This window comes from Plutella xylostella, chromosome 15 (genome assembly GCF_932276165.1).
Source record: "Plutella xylostella chromosome 15, ilPluXylo3.1, whole genome shotgun sequence".
NCBI lineage: Eukaryota > Metazoa > Arthropoda > Insecta > Lepidoptera > Plutellidae > Plutella > Plutella xylostella.
The window spans coordinates 8,347,510-8,363,933 of NC_063995.1; the positions used below are offsets into that span (position 1 = coordinate 8,347,510).

Genomic DNA, 16,424 nt, shown 5'->3' on the forward strand with positions numbered 1-16,424 from the left:
GATTTGTTATGATCATTGTCATGTCTCGAGGAAGGTTTAGATCAAGTGATGTTTATAATTATGTTAACAATCCACTAGATTACTGTAAAGCTTAGGACCGCTTGAAGTTTGCGTGCGTGTTCACTACAAAGGGCACGATTGCGCGTCGTGTTACACTCGATATATAGTTTTAACAAGCATGGATTTCCCCGGTGGCACTGGTTACTTTGTAAGTATTTTGCAACGATTCACAAACACCTTGCTTCTCACCATGACAATGATCACGAATGGTGTTATAGTTTTAAAAAGTTAATGCCAATCAAGAGGGTGTCTAAATTTTGTTAAAGAAAAAGTCCCCCAAAGAAGTGGAGTGACTTACAGCACGTACAATAACAGTCTTGGCCGGACTGCGGGCGGCCGCGCGCGCTTCCGCCGCGCCCGAACCGCTGGGGCCTGTGGGAGATACACGAACATTTAGTTATAAACTTAGTCATTAGTTAATTTTATACTAGACGGGGATAAATATCTTGCATAGCTCTGTAAATTATCTGTGCGTCGGTCTCTAGAGATGAACTTTGTACATATCGTCTTGTTTTTAGCTGTCAGTATGGTAATTTAAATCTGCCCAATTTTGGATGGAGTACGAGCCAGTGGAACTCATACATGGCATACAAACCTGACAACTCGATTTTAACATAAACTGGGATGAACTACTAGGTAATCCAACGTAGTGGTAACTGGTAACTAGGCATCCTGTCGTAAAACTTTAATAAACTAGACATACAGGTATCAAAAGATACCAAACGAAAGTAAACATAAAGAGTCCTCTGCCAAAATCACAATCTTGATAATTACCTGGCGACGGCGCGGCTCCGAGCGCCTGCTGATGCGGCGCCTCGATGATGGAGCAGGCCGTGTCCACTAAAGTGTTGAACTCCGAGGACTGCGAGCCCGCCTCTTGCATGGAGCTGCTACTGGCCGTCAGGGTCACTGAGTGAGGATATCTGAACGGAAAATAGGGAGTTTTAGTTTTGTAATCATCAGAATGAGCCCGCCTTTCGTCCGGAGATTGCGGCAATAACGCTGGCGAAGTAAGTCCATGTCATGCGAGCTATTTTAATAAGACAGCGATGGTAGAACAGTAGGCTAAAGGGCTCCTTCGGAGAAAACCAAGAAATATAAGTAGCAGGCAAAGTTATAGGCAATTAGGATTTGCTGTGTGAGCTGAAATGACATACCTATGATGTTTTTTCCTTGGTATTTGTCTGGCTTCATTAGAATCTGAGTCCGATAAGTATTCTCCGTCTGTGTCAATGTCCATTTTTGTTACTGTATCTTTAGTGCAAGATAGATCCTGAAAACAAATACAAAACATAAGTATGTAAAGATTTAAAATACAACTATCTAGGCAATATTATATGGATAAGGAAAATCCACTGTGCATTTTTTTACACTAGTTGGTTTTTAGTTTTCCGTCCAATAACATTACATAAAGCAGTTTTCAAAGGAATCAAACACATTTTTCTGGCAGTCGTCTTTATAGCCATATATATATATATATATCTCTTCTCGTCAGATACCGCGGCTATCAACTCGTGTAATATTCAACACTAGCTACCACCATTATCAAGCTCACCTGAGGCTCATCCCTGGAGAGATGCTGCAAGTTGGCGGGGTGCGTGGGCGGCGCGGAGGCGGGGCGCGCGGGCGGCGACCAGCCGCGGTCGTTGCCTCGCGTCGACAGCCCTAGCCGCCGTGGCACCACTGCGGGGAGAATAGGTCTGTTATTACAGTTATAATTATGTGCAGAAGACTCTTTTTATGTCAACTTTGCAAAAGGTATAGCTATACCGCTGTTCGTTTATTGCAACAAGGGCGCGCTTCAAATACTGTAGTACAGTTGTCCCATATTAATAATGCGCATACAAATCTTCGCAAACTGTCGTATTCCCGGAAACACCCGAATCATTGAATCGTAAGAGCCTTAAACAATGCACTTGGATATTGCACCTTGTTTGAAAGAATTAGTAGTCAATATCATGTGTGCATAATCGAAAACAATTCGGGCTGTCGGCGGCTGTCACCAATCAGTCAAAGGTCCTTGTTCTCTTGTCAGTCAGTTCTGTGAAATTATATGTATAGAGCTGTTATTACACATCGTTCTTGGTTTTGTTTTCAAATGTGAATTTAATTTCAACTTAAATCAAATTATTGTTGATGACGCCTTATTATGAAACAAATTAAAGAATAAAATATGTGTCACATTGATAGACTTCACTTTGTAAATAAAGCCACACCCAAAAGACCAAGTTTGTAATTGTAATATTAATGTGAAATTATTACATACATACATACATACATACATATACTCACGCCTGTCTCCCAGAGGGGTAGGCAGAGACTATGGATCTCCACGTGCCACGATCCTGACATACTTCTTTGTCTGAAATTATCAGAGCTGTAAATACTTTTGAACTGAGATTTTAAAATTTTAATCTAAACCTGTGTTTGAAATCCATTTCTCCTTATAATATACATAAACCTTGTGTTATTCAAACCTTCTTTCATCCATCTTAACATCAGCTTCAGTAAGACACTTGAAAAGTACTGTAACATTTTCGAAGTAAATTTTAATATTATGGAATATTATAAATTAATTTTATTAACTTATTTATACATTGTGTAATAATGATTATTTTTATAATCTTATAATTATATTGTGACATTATATCTACTAGGTAATTAATTATTGGTAATTGTAAATTATTATTATATTATTATTATTATATTATTATGTATTTAAATTTTGACATGTAATCGTAATATTATGAATAAATGACTTATGACTTATCGAATCAAATTTCGTTACTGATAAATCAATTATCTCTTTTAGCACCAATTACATAATTCTACAAAAATTTCATGAAGAAAATGCACTTAACCACTCTAAATACATAATAGTTTTCTAACGCTCGGGAATACGACCGTTGCCGAACAATGACGAAGATTTCTATGTGCATTATCAATTTTGGGGAACTGTATGTATATAGATACTTATAGTTCGTTAATTTGTAACGAAGTTACATGATTACAACGTTATACTAGAGTATAACGTTACAATGCTATGGAACAGGGCAGTGGTGTTGTTTGAAGAAAGCTGAGGAAAGTTTCTGGCTGATGACTTATTTACGCGCATTGTCTGCAGCAGTGTGTGTGTGTGTGTGTGTACCTTCTAGCGGGTTGTTGACGCCGGGCGGCGCGTCCCCGGCGGCGGGCACGGTCACGGGCTGGCGCGGCATGCCGAACAGCTCCTCGCGCCGCGCGTTGGGCTGCAGCAGCTGAGGCTGGTCAGCCAGAGGGAGCGCGTCTTGCATCGATACTGCAAGGTGAAAGAGGTTTTAGGTTATCTGGTTTAAAATGCAAGAACAAAGGTTATAACGATACTGCAAGGTGCAAGAGGTTTTAGGTTATAAGTATAAAGCGCGGGTTACGACTGTCGCGATGCACGGAATTGTACCTTAAGGGAGCATATTCCGAGACGGATGGACTCAGTAAGTCACTTGTGAGTGTTGAGAATGTTTGTATTAGGTCTAACTTTTGATACGGTGAGGTCTCGGGAAACTCTTTACCTTCCTATGATACGTGTTGAATATTACAATAACAAAGTAAAATTACCACTTTATAAGCTGATCACGGACTACATACATGACAAATAATATGGCAATGAATAAAAGGCTTGGCTGCCAAAGGTTAACTCACGTATGAAGGGGTCCGGCGGGGGACAGCCCAGACACAGCGTGGAGTCTGAGCGCTGGAAGAAGGCGTGTCCGCGCCCGCGAGCCGCCTCGCCCTCCGAGTCCGACTCGGCCGCCGCGCCGCCGCCCACCACCATCTCCTCCTCGCCCTCTTCGTTCTCGTTCTCGTCCTACGGAGATGACGTTTGAAGTGAGAATAGTACACATGCAATATTGATGAAGGTAATCGGATATTCCAGAAGATGTAATAATTTTATCACGTCGGGGTCACCACTTTAAGTGATAATGCCTCATTTATATTCATATTTGGGTTTTTGTTTCGAGAAATCTAGTAATTTTATTGTTCATTACTACCTAAGTATAGTTATTGCCCTCTCATCTGTCTGAACATAACACAAGCTTGTACGTAGTGTGTGGGCATAAAAAATTCACGACTGTGGATGAACCATTTTAGACTTTCCACGGGAAAAGACATCTGACAGAACCCTTATTACATTCGACTAATGGCCTGTTTCACAATGTCTGGATAACAACTACCCGTCAGATAAATTACTTGCTGTCACTGCCTAAAACATAATTATAGACAGTGACAGCATGTCTTTTATCCATCAGGTAGGCATTATCCAGACATTGTGAAACAAAGCCTAAGGGTAGTTTTTGTTTGTATCAGAGTCGGGAGCACAAGTTTCAAATCTCCGTTAACGTTGCGTATCATCAACTGTCACTGTCAAAGTGTAAGGCAAAGTTAGTTCCAAAAGTGACATTTGTTTTTTCCATATTTTAGGTGGAATTTCACCAAACGCTAAACGTATTTAGTAGCCTGTCATACGTCTGTCAGTACAAAATGTATTTAAAATTTGATTTAAATACGTTTAGCGTTTGGTAAAAGTGACCCTTCGTGTAGATTCGAAAATAGTATCGAATCCTGTGCTCGCTGCACTGATGTCTTTCCCCGTGTTAAGGGATATAGTTATCTACACACCGGCGTCCACAGCTGGTGCGCGCGAGGCTGCGGGTGCGCGGCGCGCATGTAGTACACGAGCGCGTCCAGCACGTAGGCCACGTGCTTGAGCGCGCCCACGTCCAGCACGGGCAGCTGCTCCAGGTGCTCGCCGCTGTGAGCCCGCAGTAAGGAGAGGCAGTAGGCGAGGAACTCGCGCCGCGCGCTGCCGGCTTCTACGCCTGTCGAGGTAAAGGTTTAGGGTAAGGATATTGTAAAGATGGATACGAAGCTTCAGCTCTCACATATCGAATTAGGCTGATGCTGATTTGCCCATAACCAGAACTGAGACATATTTTTGTACAATCTGATGGTATAGATAGATATTTCTTTATTGCACACACAAAAATAAATTACACAAGGAAATGTACAACATAGACGGTACAAATGGCGGCCTTATTACTAAGAGTAATTTCTTCCAGACTACCTCGGAGGAGAGAAACTATACAAGAAAAGGGGAAAGTGCAAAAAATTACAAACAGAACATATAACAAGGAGAAAAATTACAAATGTATATAACTACCTAATCTATAATAATATGCTGGAAGCACATATACAATTTAAAATATCATTGCAGGTGTATTAATATTCTTTAAAAGTAATCCATGGCTATACCATAAGCCCTATATCACAGAAATAGTACCAACCTTGTTCCCGATCCCTCGCTCGGGGTCCCTCAGAGAATCCTATGATCCTGGTGGCAGGCGCAGTGAATGAAGTAGTGCGACGCGTGGCCGGCGCGGCCGCGCGGGTCGTCTCCACTGCGGTTGACGTGCTCGCGTTGTTTGACGTTAGAGATGCGCCGAATCTGAACAAGATAGGGGTGTAATTAGAAACATACAAACAGCAAAGAGGGATGAATTACAAGGGAAAGTATAAGCACTCCTGATATATGGATAGTATCCTCCGGTTTCTCGGATCTCTATCCGAGAAACCGGAGGATCTCATTTTGCATGTCTTGCATCCCTTGCTAAGTATGCTGATATCATTAAAAACGCACCCAGATAATGCGCGGCACAACATGACGCATGTCCAGAACACAATCTTGACGTAATCGAGTAAGGACTACCCGAAAAACGCCGGAAAACAACTAAAAACACGCTATCTTTTATCTTACAATCTACATGTTCACATACCTAAGCTGCGCCTCAGTGGCGTCCATGACGGTGACCAGCCAGTCCCACGTCTGCTTCAGCTGGCGCTCCAGATAGCACTGGAGCCGCAGCGCCTCGCGGTATGCTAGTGGCATCATGCGGGGTAGGGGCAGGGATACGCGCTCGTACTCCCAGAGTAGGTCCGCTATCTGACGGATCACTATGCCTGTGAGGGGAGGGAAGTGGTTATTATTATTATGTAAAACTGACATCTGTATCGCTAACCTGATCGAGGGTAGACGAGCGAAACGATATCTTATATATACATGATTTGGTAATTGGTCTAAACACACATTGAACATGTCTATTTAAAAACTCATTTATGTGGGAGAAGTTAGTAATGGAACGCATTCAAGACAGTGACATTTGAACGTGAGTGTGTGAGAGAGAAGGATGTAAGTATGAGTCAATGAGAAAGAAAGGGACGGATGATACGAAAACGGTATTTGTCAAAATGTTGATGTGATTGTTTACGTTAAATAAAATTGATTTATTTGATATTGGATATAATACATAAATCAACTCACCGAAAGCCCTAGCCAGGCACGAGGCAGTAGTCGAAGTCGAGTGTGGATCATGAGCGCCGGCCGCCGCCGCCGCCGCCGAGCGCCGCAGCGACGCGGGGTCGATGAACACGAGCGACGAGCCTGTGGCCAGACGCACGCCGCCCGTGCCGCCGGAGCCGCCGCGGTTTGACTCGCGGGAACTGGAAACAGTTACGCAGTGGTTAATTGTTCGTGTTTGCTGTGAAAACCTAAAATATGTGCTTCAATCTCAAACCACTTATGTTGGATGGTTGCTTCAAAATCTGGTTAAAAATAGTTACTTTATTGGATAGCGTGATAGTTAGTATCGAAAAATCAATACGGACGACTAGCGGCTAGGGTAGGGGCTAGTCTGATCTATCGTGCGTTACTTAACACATTTCACAGAGTAATTTACAAATCCATCGTCAACTGACTGTATGGTCGTAACCACGTAGCCCACTGGCATGGAGTGAGGCGCGAGGTTAAAAACCCTCTGATCTCCGGGGTCCCTCCAGGAAGTCATAAGCAACCAAGGTCGTCCACTGGCTTTCTGGCATGAGTAATTTTTTTTATAGATAGAATTCCATCGTTGACGACCGAATGGCGTAGTGGTTAGTGACCCTGACTATTGAGCCGATGGTCCCGGGTTCGATTCCCGGCTGGGGCAGATACGAGTATTTGTTTAAACCAAGATATTTGTTCTCGGGTCTTGGATGTGCCCGTAAAATGGCAATAGGCCCGCCCCCCATTACATTGGGACTAACATAACACTCTGGCGAAAAGTGGGTGCAGCAATGCACCTCTGCCTACCCCGCAAGGGAGTACATTAGTACAAGGCGTGAGTGCGTGTTTTTTTTTTTTTAATCCATCGTCAACTAACCGTATAGCCCACTGCATGGAATGCGGGGCTAAGTTAGGGCGGGCGGGCGGCGCGGCGCGGCGCTCCAGCGGCTCGCCGTCGTGCAGGGCGGGCTCGCCCTCGCCCTCCTGCTCATCAGTCTCGCCCGCCTCCGAGTCCTCGTCCTCTGGTTGTGTGGAGTCGCCGCTCTCGTCTTCGGGGTACAGGAGGAGAGATGCTATGCCTGTGAAGGTGGAGATGGTTATTAGTGTTTACAGGTGTGTGGTATAAACGTCGAAGATAAATTTGATTATTGCGTTTGAATATTGCTTGCAGAAGAGAATAGGTAGCAGCTTTAGGTGCAGTATACAGGTAACTCCGATCCCTGCTGTGTTACACTTATAGAATAAGCTACTATTGTCCTCTCGAGAGGCCAAACAGAATAATTATCAGATTCACCCCTTTTCGGCTTAAAACATCACTTTTTGTCATTCCCTATACAGAGTGTTGCAAAAAGGGTAGGTATACAAAGCCGAAACCTACATGATGTGCAGCATGTTATATCTAAGCCCAAAAATTACCGAAAAATATGAAATTCTGAATGAATTTTTGGGCTTAGATATAACCGCTGCATATGTAGGTTTCGGCTTTGTATACTTTTTGCAATAGCCTTTTTGCAACACCCTGTAGACACATAGTTATACACACCTGCATCGGAGCCCTGCGTGGCGCCGGTCTGCACGCTGCGCTGCGCCGACTCGGCATTGTCCTGGTCGTCCGAGTCGCTCTCCGTCTCCGCCTCGGCCAGCAGGTCCAGCTCGCTCTCGCTCTCGCCTCCCTCGGCGCGCTCTGTGCCGTTCTCGACCACCACGTGTTGCTCTTGGCCTCTGGAATAGTAGCAGGTTATTAGCATAAAATACATAAGAAGGCTACAACAAAAAAAATCAAGATGTATTTGTGAGAAGTCTCACGTTGTCATTATCCACAGTGTCAAATAAGAGTGGGAACATCTACCATTAGGTATTTCAACACGCATTACATACATATATGTAATGTATATAAATCTTTGTGTCAATACATATTTTCTTTCTCTCATAAAGCTAATTCATATCAACAGCTCACCTATCGCCCATAGCGTCATCATGCTGGCCATCCCCGGGCGGGTTGGCGGCGGGGGCGCTCGGCTCGTCCGTCTCCGACGCATCATCATCACCAGCCATATTATCCCCGGCGACGTCGTCCGCGTACTCCGTGGCGACAGGCGTGGACGAGCGGTCCTGGACCAGGGTGGAACTGCCGATGGAAGTGCCAGCTGTTGCTCCGCGACCTCCCGCCGCGCTTGAGTCCCTGGTACATAATGTTAACATGATCATTTGACTCTATTACTAGTGTGGTATTGGGACTTCCGATATGTTTTTCGGTTGGCAACACATAAAATTCAAATACTCAAAATCATGACACAAATAGGCACTCAGATAGATGAATACAGGAAATTCGTTCTTTCTTAAATTTAATTTCCAAGTGTGATGTGTAGCTTATTCATTTTGAGGGCCTAAGCGGCTGGATCGATTGTAAAACTCACCTCCTAGAATGCGGCAGCCGCGACGAATGCCCAGTAGACAGCGGCTCCACTCCAAACAGATCTTCGCTTCCGTTGACGAGGTCCACATACGTGGTGGCCAGCGGGAAGGGCGCGGTGGGGCGCACCACGCCCAGCCTCACCGGGGCCAGGAGGGCGTCCGCCGCTTCGACTAGTTCCTCTACAGCGAGGGCCACTAGTGCCGCGAACACGCGTCGGCACCGCACCAGTGATGATGTTATTGAGAGCGGCCTGCGGGTAACAAATTGGCAATGCTTAATTTTTGAAGTTTATACTTTACAAAACAACTCAGTATGTACCTACATAAAAAAAAAACATTACACATGCAGATAACATAACAGAACGTTCAAAGTATGTTAGAACCGTACGCAAAAGGCTATAGAAGATAACTCCAATATAAATGTTTCAGTAAAATACAAAACGCATTACTATTTAATCGCCCAACTCACCCCTTCTTCTTGGCAGCGCCTGGCGCCATCTCGACGCTGAAGATGACGAATATCCTGGCAACGGAGCGCACGAACCGCCGCGCCACTTCACGCGCCCGCTCCGCGCGCCCCGGGACCGCCTCGTTCTGCTGCTCGCGGATTAATGTGTGCAGGAGTGTGTCCAGCATCTGGGGGGATGGGTTGGAGTTGAATAATTGTTTGTGTATTTTATAATTTTATATCACAGATCACAGTCACAGTTATCACAGTAAGCCATCATATGTTATGAAAATCGGTTCAATCAGAAGCCGAAGAATACGAAAGGATACTCCCAAAGTGAGGTGTCGATTGTTCGCCACGCTCATCTAGTTCTCTATGAGAATCCTGTCCTTTCACCATTTTGACAAACTCTAGTAGTCCTTATGGACAAGCTAAGTAGAAGAGAATCAAGTAAGCACAGTATTCTTACCTCATTAGTACACTTGACAATGAGTGCGTGTGTGAACTTGTCCAGTAAAGTGGTCCCGGACTGGCCGGGCGCCGGGCTGCCGGGCCGGTCTCCCTCCGGCGCCGCGGCCGGGGCTGTCCCGGACGAGCCGCACATGACCGCCGCTTCCACTGCTGCCCAGTCTCCTGCGGGATTGTAGGTATGTATCAGTATTTGATATAGAACAATGGAGGTGCAGATCAGGCCTACCTATCTCGTCAGACGTTGTTGCATCAATTACGAATAACACAAAGTATCATGCTATGTACAGTTGGCTTCATAAGTAGCTATAAACTATTCTACATTGTCAAATTCACAAAGCTCATTTTATTCATTCAAACATTGATCATATTAGTTTGTCAAGGTAAAGTGCGTGTATAGCTACTTCTGAAGCATAATAAAGTACGGTCATATACATATATTATACTAAATACTTGTCCACTCACCTAACAAATGCAGCAGGGCGCGCCTGGCGAACCTCGGCGGCTCCAGATCGTGATCGGGGGCGTCGACCTCGGCGTCCGAGCCGGGCTGCTTGCGAGCCGAGCGGCCGCGCCCGCCGCCCGCGCGGAACTGTCTCTGCTCCACCGCCTGCCGCCCGACTGTTTGTACCAGGAACAGGAGGATCGACTCGCCCCTGTAAGGATGGTGGTTGGTTAGAAATGTGGCATCATACATTATTATAGCCGCCTCCTTCACATTCGGAGATGTTCTGTAGAAGAGGTTGTGATGTCGCCCGGGTTGCAAGCTCGCTGTGCGGATTCGCAGTGTATATGCAGGGTTCTTTCTATCTTTGTTCATGTTTTACACCTAGTTGGGGGAAATTTATAGGTGAAGAATATCATAACTAGGCAAACACGGACAGACGCCTGGCAGTCCCCTTAACCGACAATCTCAAGATAGGTAGCCATTACTTTATAATTGAAGGAAACTGTGTTATGGCTTCCAACAACTAATACTGGATCCTGGCCTATGCCTCACGAGCTACTGACGACTCACCTAGAGTTGAAGTGCGTGGCGAGCTGCGTGTCCCGGGCCAGCTTGGCCAGCAGGTCGCAGCGCGCAGCCCAGTTGCCGCCCACGAGCGCCTTGCAGCGGCACTTCTCCCAGCAGTCGCAGTACGCCGTGGGGGAGGTGCGCTTCAGCTTGCAGTCGTGCCCTTTGTGGCACACCTGAGGAAAAATCGTGATTGAAGACAAACAATATTCAGATGCATACAATTTTGAAGATTAAGGCTGCATTCCTAGTAAGCTAACTCTTTACCGTCGAGCTAGCGGCGTCTAAGTTAACGATGCAGAATTTTTACAGTTATGCACGCCCATCCTATTCCACGGGGAAAGACATCTGTCAAAACCCTTATTACATTTGAATAAGGTAAATAAGGTTTCAGAAGTTACTATATCCCGTGGAATGGGGTAAAAAGGCGAAAAGTAAAAATCTTTAACAACCCCCGCGATAAATATGAGTTCAATCTAATTCGAGAGCGCGGCCACAGGGTTATGAAGCAGTGCTATGATAAGTTTCTTTCTAGTGTGGAGGATGGCATAGGGAAACATCCTAGAGTTTTCTGGCGCTTTGTAAACGAAAAACGTGGTACTGATCATGGTGTACCCGCTTCAATGAAGCTAAACAACACTGAAGCACAAACGGGTCTTGATGTTGCAAATCTATTCGCAGATCATTTCTCTTCGGTTTACAGCTCCCCCAATCCATCAGTGGTTCCATATTGCCCTGTCAGTAAATCTCAGTCTCACTGTATTGGTCTCCTTAGCTTCAGTGAATATGATGTCATGAGACAAATTAAACGACTAGATATATTTAAAGGAGCTGGACCAGATGGAATACCGCCCGTGTTCATCAAACGCTGTGGCACCGTATTGGCTTTACCACTGACTATAATTTATAATCAGTCTTTGAATACGGGTGTTTTTCCCACTGAATGGAAAAAAGCACGTATAGTTCCTGTTTACAAGAAAGGGGATAATAGTGATGTAAAGAACTACCGTCCGATTTCAATATTGTCATGTGCTGCAAAGCTATTCGAGAGAATGGTGTATCCACTCCTTATGAACCACACAAAGCCTTTTCTAACGGATACTCAGCACGGGTTTATAACCAAACGCTCTGTTAACACCAATCTTGTCACCTTTGTATCTGATCTTTGCCAGGAAATTGATAACGGTAGTCAGATAGATGCAATATACACGGACTTCAGTAGTGCTTTTGACAGGGTCAACCACTGTCTTCTTCTCCGCAAGCTCGAATCATTTGGAGTGTATGGCCCTTTACTCGAGTGGTTTAGGTCTTATCTTGATAAAAGAACACAGACAGTGGTTGTGCGTGGTTATGAGTCTCTGAACTACTATGCAGATTCTGGCGTCCCTCAGGGGTCTCATCTTGGTCCTCTATTGTTTTTATTGTTCATAAACGACATTACCTCCTCTATAAGGCATTGTAAATTCGCGCTCTTCGCTTATGATTTAAAAATCTACAAGAAAATTGAATCTCGCAACGATATGGAACTAATACAATCGGATCTTAATAGCATTAGTACATGGTGCAACAATAATAGTATGGTACTAAACGCAGGCAAGTGCTTCCACATTAAGTATACGAGAAAGCGAGAGCCAATTCTGACATCCTATCACATAGATGGAACAGTACTCCAAGAAGTTGACCAGATCAGGGATCTCGGCGTTCTGATAGACAGTAAACTTTGTTTTACTGCACACATTGACAAAATAGTCAGTAAAGCTTCACAGATGCTGGGATTTCTCAAACGCAACTGCAAGAGTTTTAGGTTTGCCCGCACAAGAATATTACTATATAATGCTCTTGTGCGAAGTCACCTAGAATTTGCCTGCACAGTCTGGAGTCCACTATACGCTGTTCACTCGCAGCGGATTGAGTGCATTCAAAGAGCGTTCACACGGCATATTGCCTACATCTCCCAGGGCATCTCTCACAGAGCGCCTTATGAAGACCGATTGTCATTTTTCAAAATGAACTCCCTCCGCAACCGACGTGTCGTGCTTGATCTGAAGTTTTTATTTAAAATATTAAATGGGTTTGTCGACTGCCCGGGCATACGAGAACAGCTTTCCATCACTGTGCCTAGGCAGTGTCCCCGTTATCCCATAACCAAGACTTTTTGCCCACGATTTTCAAGGACAAATCTCGGACAGTTCTCTCCTATCAATAGATTAATGACTGAATACAACAATTTAAATAATCGGGTCGGAGATGTTGACATCTTTCATATGTCTTTGGCCAAGTTTTCTCAACTGTTAGCTGATTTTTTTAAATAATGTAATTATTATAATTAACTAATTTAATTAATTATAACTAATTTAATCCAACAAATAATACCAAATAATTTAATTTATTTCAAAAATTGTACATAATTTATTCTAATTAATTATTTTTTTGTTTGTGTATAAAGTTTTATTTTCATTTTATTGTATAAATTTGATATCTTCTAATAGTTAATTAATATTGCATGTTTTTTGCCTATATTTTGTAATTTAATTTAATACATTATTTGTAAATGCTGTGCATGTCTGTTATGTGTGCACACTTCGGACCTAGATTATTATAAACTTAATTTTAATTCAATGTTTGTAGTGTGTGCTGTTGACGTGCCAATAAAAAAATAAAAAAAATGGGGTATATTAACGAGTGAGAAGTTTGTCGACTGGGAATGGAATGGGAATGTGTTTTCAATGTATCATAATAAAATTTCACGTACCTTAGCACACTCAGTGCAACAGCACAGCGAGCCGGTCAGCCCGCAGGTCTTGCACTCGAAGATGTCTTGATTTATATGCTCCTGTCCGGTCCATGTGAAGCTGCACGTGTCATTGCAGCACAGCACCAGCAGCGGCGAGTGGTCGGGGTGCGCGTTGGGCGGGAAGATGGCGGCTGATCGCTGAGCGTCGTCCGCGTCGGGGCAGGCGCGGATGGCGTCTAGTATGACTAGGGCTGCGCGGTATGCGCGCTCCGCTACGGCCGCCATTAGAGGCGTTTGGCCGAGGCCGTCCCTGGAAGAGATTTGTGGGTTAGATTACTAGTTTGTTGGCGTCTTCGAATGTGGACTGATTTAGTAACACTTAACTACGCAAATCATCATAGAATAGTCAGCAACGCGCATGAATTGGTCACATGCGTAAAGTTAGCTGTATTTTTTCACCAAATAAACCAACGAATAAATAAAGTAAACTCCTTACCTAGCAGCCAACAGCTGCATGAGATGTGGCTGCAGCGCGGTGCTCTCGCACAACGCCCGCAGTGCCGCCAGCGCGTTGCCGCGCCGCTCCGCCGGGTCCGCGCTCACGGCGCCGCCGCCGCCGCCACTGCCGGATAGCTTACTGTGGGCGTGAGGTACAGAATTATACTACATGTAGACTTGACTACTACCTAAAATCGTACTAATATTATAAATGCGACCGAATTTTGTGACTGTATGTTTGTTACATCTTCATGTCAAAACGGCTGAACCGATTTTAATGAAATTTGGTATGGGGTTAGCTGACAGCCTGTATTAACACATAGGCTAGGCTTTTTATCGCGGAATTCACACGGGAAAACTTTATAAGGCGAAGCGAATCTCCCGGGAACTGCTAGTATTATATAGATTTGTTATAAGAATGAGGGAAATTTAAGTGTAGAAAAGTAATTCCGAATGAAAAGTCAAACACTAGAACTTACCCGCTGTTAGTAAGTCCCATGAGGCTGTCCTCGTCTCCGGACGCCGTGTCGAAGGTCTCCGGCGGCCATGACATGGCCGGCACCGCTTCTTCAGCGCTGGCGCCGCCGCCGCCGCCCGAGTTGCCACTCAGATTCGGCATGGAGGCGTTTTCCACTGACAAACGAATTTGAGTTTTAATTATCGAACACATCAAAGGCCTATTCAGTCTTAATAAAGTGTAGATAGCGCTACCCAAAGTGCACAACGATATAGATGAGGTCTGATAATCATGAGAGGTTTGAGATGCAATAGACTGGCTTACCTATATCAGGCTCCTTGTTAGAAGTAGGCGCGCACATGTGAACACAAGCGTGCAGAATGTTTCTGTTGCCGTCACATCTCTCTTGCAGTATTTGCGCTATTTGCAGTTCTGAAATAAATTAATACATTTCTTAACTAGACATTCAAAGATGGTGATCAATTAATTATAATTATTATAGCAATAAATAATACATTGGCGAGGTACTTTTGCATGTCTTGTGATAAGTGCAACTTGTTCTTCACCAATCGCAGCATGTTCTGCTGCATTGCCCACATCCATCTGGGCGCACTAAGCTACTCAGCCGCTATTGGTCTACTGACACTAGAACGAGCTCCAAATCCTCTATCATTCGTTAATAAATGCAACATCAGCACATGATACTAACTGTTGGTGTCGCTCTCGAGCTGGTGCAGCAGCTGCCTGAGCCCGTCGAGGTCGCAGCGCAGCACGCGCGGCATCATGATCTGCGGCTCCGGCACTATCACTATCAGCGCCACCTGTACAACATTATACATAATTAGGGTGCTTCCAAAAATTGCACGGCATTCAAGTATTTTTGCTAGATGGGGCAGGCGCGCTCGATCGCCCCTCTATGTTTGGACGCGCCTTTACATCATTCAACAAATCAATCAGTGGGAATCCAGTAACAATTTGATGACTTTCTCCAAGATTGAAATCGTCCTAACAAATTGCCAATTTTGCGTCAGAGATCAAGGATGCGATCACGCTCTTCAAAAGCAAAAATAAACCCCAAGCAACTCTTCCCCTTACACACCTGACAAATTCAGGACGGGTCGAAGAAGGTTGATACTCATATAAATCAGTCACAGCTTTACAAGCAACTGTAACCCTTACACACCTGTGATTTAAGCGCATTGTGGTGCGACGAGGACGGCGTGTGCGGCTGCAGCGGCAGCGCGTGCGCCGCGACCGCCCGCGCCGGCGACAGGTTCAGCGGCGGCGGCTCGCGCACGCAGCCCACGCAGTCGCGCGCTATCGGGTAGATGGCGCCGTTGCCGTCCAGCATCATCACTACTGGCTCGCTGCCCTGTGGGTGGAAATGTTGTTATAACATGGTACTTGGTGAAGGAAATAGTAGATGAAATGCGGATGTATAGGAACACGGCCAGATGGGGTGGTGTGCGTGCTATGTCCCCAATTTAATTGAGGGATTGACCTGGGCATTTATTCATGGGTCTTGGATGTGTCTTGGGTCTTGTGTAATTCAATCAGTCCAAACCGGATGCCAAGCGGCTATTAGAAAATAAACTTCGTCTTTAAAGAGGTCAATGCTTTACAGTGAATTATTTAAGTTTTTGAGTATGTATGTGTGTGTGTGTGTTTAGTCCTATAACCAACCTCAGCAGCGGTAGTGAGCTGTATGGACCCTCCATTACTATGTCCGAGCAGAGCACTATTATCGGTGGGGAAAGTGCTGTCAGTGAGAGCCCGTGTGGTGCCCACGGCGTACACAGCGTAGGCCAGCGCGCCGCCCGGCCGCCGGACCACCGCGTGGACTCCGCGCCCGTCCACCTGTGGATATTATTGGGTTGTGATTTAGTGGTGGTTTACACAGTTATTAGGCTTAGGCGGGTAAAAGATGCTTGGCATACCTAAGAAACCTTATCTGTAATTTGCATTGCGGAT

At 44.9% G+C, this 16,424-nt stretch overlaps 1 protein-coding gene across 1 annotated transcript in view; it reads right to left on the reverse strand.

Annotated features, from left to right (window-relative positions):
• The window catches only part of LOC105398172 (E3 ubiquitin-protein ligase UBR5), a 42,498-nt gene that overhangs the window by 14,535 nt on the left and 11,539 nt on the right, over window positions 1-16,424 (reverse strand). The window contains exons 14-38 of the mRNA XM_048625990.1: window positions 16,137-16,310; window positions 15,637-15,825; window positions 15,163-15,274; window positions 14,778-14,885; window positions 14,476-14,629; window positions 13,995-14,135; window positions 13,517-13,808; window positions 10,768-10,940; window positions 10,215-10,405; window positions 9,751-9,914; window positions 9,303-9,469; window positions 8,836-9,084; window positions 8,376-8,600; window positions 7,962-8,140; window positions 7,296-7,497; window positions 6,416-6,594; window positions 5,871-6,054; window positions 5,382-5,542; window positions 4,717-4,916; window positions 3,739-3,904; window positions 3,209-3,358; window positions 1,616-1,743; window positions 1,218-1,333; window positions 835-983; window positions 359-432 (exon numbers count right to left, since the gene is read on the reverse strand). Of these exons, the coding sequence (XP_048481947.1) occupies window positions 359-432; window positions 835-983; window positions 1,218-1,333; window positions 1,616-1,743; window positions 3,209-3,358; window positions 3,739-3,904; window positions 4,717-4,916; window positions 5,382-5,542; window positions 5,871-6,054; window positions 6,416-6,594; window positions 7,296-7,497; window positions 7,962-8,140; window positions 8,376-8,600; window positions 8,836-9,084; window positions 9,303-9,469; window positions 9,751-9,914; window positions 10,215-10,405; window positions 10,768-10,940; window positions 13,517-13,808; window positions 13,995-14,135; window positions 14,476-14,629; window positions 14,778-14,885; window positions 15,163-15,274; window positions 15,637-15,825; window positions 16,137-16,310 (4,227 nt within the window). The remainder of the gene's footprint in view (window positions 1-358; window positions 433-834; window positions 984-1,217; window positions 1,334-1,615; window positions 1,744-3,208; window positions 3,359-3,738; window positions 3,905-4,716; window positions 4,917-5,381; window positions 5,543-5,870; window positions 6,055-6,415; window positions 6,595-7,295; window positions 7,498-7,961; window positions 8,141-8,375; window positions 8,601-8,835; window positions 9,085-9,302; window positions 9,470-9,750; window positions 9,915-10,214; window positions 10,406-10,767; window positions 10,941-13,516; window positions 13,809-13,994; window positions 14,136-14,475; window positions 14,630-14,777; window positions 14,886-15,162; window positions 15,275-15,636; window positions 15,826-16,136; window positions 16,311-16,424) is intronic.